We start from the raw sequence: 7992 nt of genomic DNA on the forward strand, positions 1-7992 counted from the left end.
GATTTTTTAAGACGTTTAATTGAACCTATAAAAGATTGCGGTTACTATGAATTTTCTAATATAGACGAGTTCATTCGACCGGAAGATGCGAAAGAATATTCGGTAGTCGTATTTGACGATGTTTCCTGTACAGGTCAAAATGTCATTAAGGAATTTTTTTCGTATGGTCGACATAAAAACATTGATTGTTTTCTAATTTGTCAAAGTTATAGTGCAATTCCAAAACAATTAGTTCGCGATAATTGTAACTTTTTGGTGTTATTTAAACAAGACTTAACAAATTTAAAACACGTATTTGAAGATCACATAATGAGCGATATGGAGTTTCATCGGCTAAAGGAAATTAGCGATGCTTGTTGGGAGAATAGACACGGCATCCTAGTTATTGATTTAGATTGTAGTGTATCTAAGGGACGTTACCGTAAGGGTTTTGATAAATTCATTGAAGTTTAAAACTAACGACTTCAGCTGTACAGTTCGTAGTAACTTCACATACATCATACAATGAACAAGACGATAGCTGCAGAACTTATCGCGGCACGAGAAGTCGTGAGAGACAAAATTCGTTCTTTAAAAGAAGACTTAGAGGAGTCAAGGATTCGGTCGGAAACCGCATATGCACCCATCGCAAGGCCCTTACAGGATATTGTCGCAAAACTTGACACTGCGCCTTTACTATCCATTCCAAAACGAAGTTTATCTCCAAAAGAAGAAAAATTGATATCTAAGATACAACGCTACTCGCCGGATATTTCTGACGTACCAGCTAAAACCGAGACCGAATATTTTATTCGAAAACCGAAAGTTCCATTAAAAGAACAACGACGAAAATTTGCTACATCGACTCCTGAAAAAAGGTTGGTATCTTCTCCCACGTCTTCTACTCTTGGTCCATTAGCTCATGCAGAAGAAGAAGTATATGAAGTTCCGCCGGGCGAAGAAGAAGAACTCCTCGATTCTAGCGAGGATACCGGAGCTCTTATTTCGGACGCACATAATCGAATAGAACGACTTAAAGATGAAATAGAAGAAAGATTGGAGTCTCCAGAGGTACAAGCCGCTTTGAGTCAGTTTCATCCTTTGCCCAGAACGTATATTGTTGGTTTAACAACTGATTTAAAAGATGATTATGATCGTTTATACGGTGTTCGCGAAACTCCCGAAGGTTTCTACATTGGAGTCAGTCCTGTTCACTTTGAGGATCAGGATATTCACGTTGGAAACTTCAAATATACGGGAACCGTTGGTTTATACGATTTACTATTTAAAAACGAACCGGGCAAATTTACAATTCAGGACATGCGCAACTACAAAGATATCTTACTACGTTCAAATGCTCCGTACATTAATTACATTCCAGAGGCAGGTATGACTACTGAGGACGACAGTGGGAAATTTCAGAATATTATCAAGCCTATCGTTGAAGGTAACAAACCCAAGGTGCATTGGGCTAAATACTGGCCGAATCCGAAGAAAAAAGTCGGTGGTGCATTACAAAAACAAGTCGTTCCTGGGGCTCTTATCGAATACGAGTATTGGGACGATCCCAACGAACTTGTCGACAGACTGCGTTTGTTGATGGCCTCGCAAACTGCAGGTCATTCTGCACATGTCAATGAAATATCATCAATAATATCGGAGCTAACAGAGGCCGAGATTATACGTTAAAATATTATCATAAATATACGACTCTCACATTTTTTGTTTTAAAACACCGACGTTTGTGAACTAGAGCAGATGAGTTTAAGCAAGTTCGGAAAACATTCGTCTAGTATGACGATCGATAAGTTTGGTAAACACGTACACGGACACAACATTGCTGCTCATTTTAATAAACGTGAAAACTTACAACGATATTTCAAACAACCAACAATACTTACGTTTAGCGGAGATGGAACTACGGATACAACGGATAATTATTACATTATTCAAAATTTAGGTTACGTAAGTAAATATATAAACTTTTTATATATTGGTGAAATAGTGAAATACCGATTTGAAGGAGACGTTGAAATGATTATTAACGGGAGTATCTTCGATCCAAATAAAAAGTTAAATGTTCTCTTCTTTGGAGATAAAATAGTTTGCAAACCCACAACGAAGACCACTTTACTCAAGAAACCATTTATGGTAGAACTGCTCATTGAAATATCCAGAAAATGAGCGATATTAAAAGATCCGTCGTAAACGAGTTGCACGCGTCCGCGAGGAAAAAGTATAAACGCAGACGTGTTATTATAAAAGGTTTAACGGACTTATTTCAAGCTGATTTAGTGGAGATGATACCTTATTCAAAAGCAAATGGTAATTTTAAATATATTCTAACAGTTATTAATGCTTTCTCAAAGTATGGATGGGCTATACCACTAAAAAACAAAACTGGCAAAGAAGTTACGCGAGCTATGGAAACAATTCTATCGGAAAAGCGGAAAAACATACCGAAGAATCTGCAAACGGATAACGGAAAAGAATTTTACAATGAGGATTTTAAAAAGCTCATGTCACGATATCACATCAATCACTACAGTTCATTTTCCAATTTAAAGAGTTCTATTGTTGAACGGTTTAATAGAACAATAAAAGAAAAAATGTGGAAAGAATTTAGTATGCAAGGTAACTATCGTTGGTTGGAATTGCTTCCCAAATTAATTCTGGATTATAACAACCAAGTTCACAGGACGATAGGAATGAAACCTAGCGAGGTAAATAACAGAAACGCATCGACACTGTTAAAAACTGTATATAATTACATAAAAATTGCCGATCTTTATACCAAAAAATTTAATGTCGGTGATCACGTCAGAGTGAGCAAGCATCGACACGCCTTCACCAAAAACTATACTCCCAATTGGTCTAACGAAGTGTTTACAATACATTCTGTTCGTAATACTTTCCCAACAACATATCTGCTCAAAGATGCATCCAATGAAAAAATTATGGGTGGTTTTTATCGAGAGGAATTACAAAAAGTTAAATATCCTGACGTCTACTTGGTGGAAAAAGTGCTACGGCGAAAAGGAAATCAAGTGTTTGTGAAATGGTTAGGATTAGGTCCGTCTCATAATTCTTGGATCTCAAAAACTAACGTTCTTTAAAACGTATAAAGACCTATTTAAAAGTTTACAAGACTTTATTAACAATCGAACATTACAAATACATTATTATTCTTTACAATTTTTTAAATTAAATTCATTTATTCGCATTCAATCTTTTTATCAACCAATGACCCCACGCCAAAGTATTACATCCGTTCGGTAATATGTATCGTTTATCATCGCACGATGAAAGAGCAATTTTATTCTTTAATTCGGTATAAATAGTATGAAATTCTGACTTAAAAATGTACATTTTTTTATGAACCGATCCGCCACATTCAACCACACGTTTATAATCGGTCACGCTTAAATGTTTATCTATAACATATTTCTTTACTCCTTTAGCCTTTTTTACATTATCATTCAACAAGGTGATGCAGTACGCCTTAGCTCCTGTTCCAACAAATGACGTTATGCACCTGTTTGGATATTCATCTTTCATTCTTCCCAACACAGATCGACCGCGAGGTATATTGTGTATATTCTCTAACGGATAATTGGACGTGTCAAAAAATTCAATATTTTCTTTTATATCCTCATATACATTGGGAGTAGTAATTTCTAGGATTAGGGAATCAGTATCGGTGTATAAAAGTGTTATGTTATTTCCATATTTAACTTTTAAGTAATCATAGAAGAAGCTGTACATTACGGTTTTCGAAAGCTCTAATATACTGAAACCCACATACAGCGGTTTGCAATAACGAACTTCCGCGACGTTCAATTGAACGGCTATCAAATTATCGCAAAATATTTTCGAAGATTTAAAATTTGGTTTAGCTATTAGGGCTTCCACGCCCGGTTTCTTATGACGACATTCCCAGTGGGTAACTAGTCTTATATCCACTCGCTTTTCCACATTTTCCATTGTCTTACCGTATACGATGTTATTCATTGCTTTGTAATGATTTTTTTCAAATTCATTCTTAGCTTTCGCACGTTTATCGGAATTGAAATCAATGTAGCTCCGCATCCAGTTGGATTGTTTAAATTCTAATACTCTGTAAATCTTCGTTAGTTTCAATCCGAACTTGATACACTGCTTTAGATTCACGTAATGAATGATGTATTTTGTTTTATTTTCCAAATTTGCTATTAACTTTGCATTTTTTGAACCTGGGGGTACAATCCGTTCTGGACAAAATGGCAAATCGTTGTGTTCATCATGTATTGCTTCCGGATACTCTAAATCTACCTCGAACACGTAACCCTTTTCGGAATCGTCTTCCGTATTGTAAATATCTAACTTTTGAATCTCTTCACCTGATAGCCATCGAAATCCCCCCGTCGGTAATTTTCGTCTCATTGCGTGTCCATACAAATTCGTAGCGTCGAGATACAAAATATAAGATGGGTCTTTGGTTTCATCAAATTCCATCATTAATTTATTGTTAGCCTTCGCACTGCGTTTAGTGCACATACTTAATCCACCGCGAATACCATTTTTAAAGAAGTGTAACATATCTATGTCCGTTAATAATTCTAATTTTACCCCTGTCATTCGTAATAATGCATCCCAACCGAAGCCCGGCGCTGTGAAGTAATGACATGGATCTAAAGAGTAATACTTCATCGAGATGGTTCGGAAATTCTCAAATACGTCCGCCAAAAGTAAAACGTCAGACGTTAAATAAATGTCGCTATATTCGCCTAAAGTGCGACAGTTAAATAAGTTCCACACCGTTTGTGCACGACAATAATTTTCTTCGGTTATACTATCGTCGCATAAAGTATTGTAAAAACTACTTCGATCTGGCAGAGCGGTAAGATTCAGCTTTTCGAATGAATCCACAAAGGAATACGGAAAAACTCCTTTCTGACGTATAAGTCGAAACTGTTCTTCGTTCCTAAAATATTTTCTGATTTGAACGCATTGGTTGTCTTCCAAAAATGAACCCAACTTCTCTAGCGATAAAGCCATAAACCTAAATGAATCCACAAATCTCAATTTCATATGAACCCGCCTTAGCTTTCCCTTGCTGTCAATGTTTTCTCCTACGATAATTTTTTTCGAAAATGATATATACTTTTCTTTATTCTGTGCTATAACGTCCACGTCTTCTTCTTTTAATGCCATATCTTTCACAAACATATGACAATCGTAGTTCGAAAGATTGTGAAAGAATATCGGTATGAACTTTGGTAATTGATAATTGATGTTACATACAGCATGTGCGGGTCCTCTATACAACCCAGTTAGGTGATCATGATCGCACACTTTATTACCTTCTTTTATTTTGTGCGAACAAATGTGACAGATATCCTGCATCTCATGTATTAATCTATCAATAGGTGGTAATGGGAGCATTTCTTTTGGTTGGCTTAAATAATTTTTGTATATATTCAGAACGTCATGTTCCAACTTGCTCATGAAAATTTGAGCAGCATTACATCCGCGATATATTTCAAACTTCGACAATGATTCGTCATATGAACATTTTATATAATATGCAAATGCATAAGGTTCGTGTTTGAAACATTTGACGGAGTATGAATTATCATCGTTAAGTTCTGTTGCTTCCGCATCGGCGATCGGTTTCTGTAATGCTTCAAAATCTGCATACACCACGAACGGTATTTTTAATTGTCGTTCAAAATTTTCGAACTGTAGTATATTTTCCTTTTCTTCATTTCCATAATTATTTATTTTCAAATTTGTTGTTGGTAAAATTGCCCTTACCTTGCTGCAATCGTCACTTTGATGACGGATAAGTTTATTTTCTGACGTAAAGAATACCAAGCATCCGTCGCAAATATACTGTTCATGACCATTCTGCGATGCTTGCGATGATAGTAATCGAGACAGATTTTTTATCCAACAATAGTGACTATTCCCGGAATCATTTGTAACCAATAATAAATTTATATGTCTTTCTTCTTTTTGTCGACATATATACATTGTAATTATGTCATAATTCATAACACCGTCTTTAAAATACTCATTTATTCCATATACATTAATAGATAGTTTGTTCTGCTTTTCAAATACAGGTATATCTCGTAATTTAACTGGAAAAACAATATTTGAATAGTCTAAGCCGCAGTCTAGGTAATTCGGATACGAAGATGTCCTCTGTGGTAAACCGTTCGGTTCATGTAGTGCGGATGTTACAGCCCATGCAAAACATGCATCATCCGCGTTTTGTATATTTATCACAGCACGCTTTGCTTTTATTTGCGATGGTAGATCGATGTAATTAGATGCTCTGATAGGATTATATTTGTTTAAATTTAACTCCATATAGAGAATTTGCATTAAAGTCCATCCTAAATAAAATATTGAAACATTTATTTTTTAATATATAGGTATATTATGTCACATTACGCTTACCTGAATCTCGTTCCTGGAATTCTGACATTTTTGATGAAATTTCATCAATAAATTCCTTATATATTTTATACAGATCCGACGCTAATGATACTACCTTATTTTTCGTATTGAATGATTTTATTTCACAGTCTTCCTTTGATTGTAAAAAATACAAACCAAAACATTCCATATTTAATTTTACATTTCGGTGAATATCGATTGCGCTTTGTATTAGATTTAGTATTTTTTCTCGAATTCTATGAGAAAATTCATCCAAATCCACAAAAAAACCTTCTTCACTTATTCGATAACTGACAATTTTGTCACCGAATGCTCCAGCTATTCTCTCCACTCCGTCATCGATTATAACAAAAGCGTTACGCTTGTGTGCGTTGCTTCGTAAATGTGCAGAGTAACATTGTCTATTTACATAATCATCGCAAGCCTCACATTTTACTGCTTTTGGAATTTGCGGTGCGTCAAGCTTGATTCTCTTGCCAATACAAGATAATCGTTGATGTCTTTTTAAATTGTCAACTCGAGTAAAACTTTTTCCACAATCCTCACACACGACCATTTTACAATTTAATGTTGTACACTTCTACTTGTTATGAAAGAACTACGTCAATACCACATTTCGCAGACGTTTATAAACCCTCACCGCTCCTGAAACTTATTGGGGAGGAGGAGGATGCATCGAGTGCGTTTGTATACATGTATATTTATAACTCCGTATACCTCTGCATAATAAATTAAAAAAATATCTCGCAGGTAGATCATGACTCACTTACTAGTATTAAGTTAATTGACCTCCTCCTCGAACGTATCCCCCCAAAAAATTTGCCGATTCAAGAACCTCCTCGCATATTTTAAAGCTCCGTATACCTTTACACAATAAATTTTAAAAAATATCCCGCAGGTAGATCATGACTCACTTATTTGTATACCTACATGTCCCAAAACCGTATACCTTTGTGTACAATAAGTTAAGAGATATATCGAAAACATTACCAGTTCATTGAGAAGCGTCGAAGGATAAACATAGTAATTGTTTTCATCTAGGTAAACAGGTTACATATAAAGATAAATTTTTAATAACATAACCTAAATAAAGATACATTTTTAATAAAGATAAATTTTTAATAAAGATAAATTTTTAATAAAGATAAATTTTTAATAATTTCGTCAAAATAAAATGACCTTCTCAAGTTAATTGACCTCCTCCTCTCTTCTTCGAATCTCCTCCGACCCTCAAAAGAATCGCCGATTCAAGAACCTCCTCTCCTCATCGAACCTCCTCTGACCCCCAAAAAATTTGCCGATTCAAGAACCTCCTCCTAGAACGCAGGTTCGAGGAGGAGGTTCTTGAATCGGCGAATCTATACTACTAGCATGGTTCAGAACGGCGTATAACGTCATAAAATCACGTTTTGGGCACATTTTGTTTTTTATCTCCAACATGCTCCAATGTGATATTTGGCATCTGAATATCACAAATATGGTGGATAGAATTACCGGAACCAAAAGTGATAGAAAGTTCAAACATGGCTCAGAACGGCGTATAACGTCATAATATCACGTTTTGGG

General features: G+C 35.4%; 1 protein-coding gene across 1 annotated transcript; it reads right to left on the reverse strand.

The window, feature by feature from the left end:
* Positions 1-3189: 3189 nt before the first annotated feature.
* On the reverse strand, positions 3190-6982 carry LOC139432104 (uncharacterized). The gene is made up of 2 exons (XM_071200446.1): positions 6427-6982; positions 3190-6362 (listed from the first exon to the last, which is right to left on the reverse strand). Exons 1-2 carry the CDS (start codon positions 6980-6982, stop codon positions 3190-3192), a joined length of 3729 nt encoding a protein of 1242 aa, XP_071056547.1.
* Between the last annotated feature and the right edge of the window lie 1010 nt (positions 6983-7992).

Source organism: Onthophagus taurus, chromosome 11, assembly GCF_036711975.1.
Source record: "Onthophagus taurus isolate NC chromosome 11, IU_Otau_3.0, whole genome shotgun sequence".
In the NCBI taxonomy this organism is placed as follows: domain Eukaryota; kingdom Metazoa; phylum Arthropoda; class Insecta; order Coleoptera; family Scarabaeidae; genus Onthophagus; species Onthophagus taurus.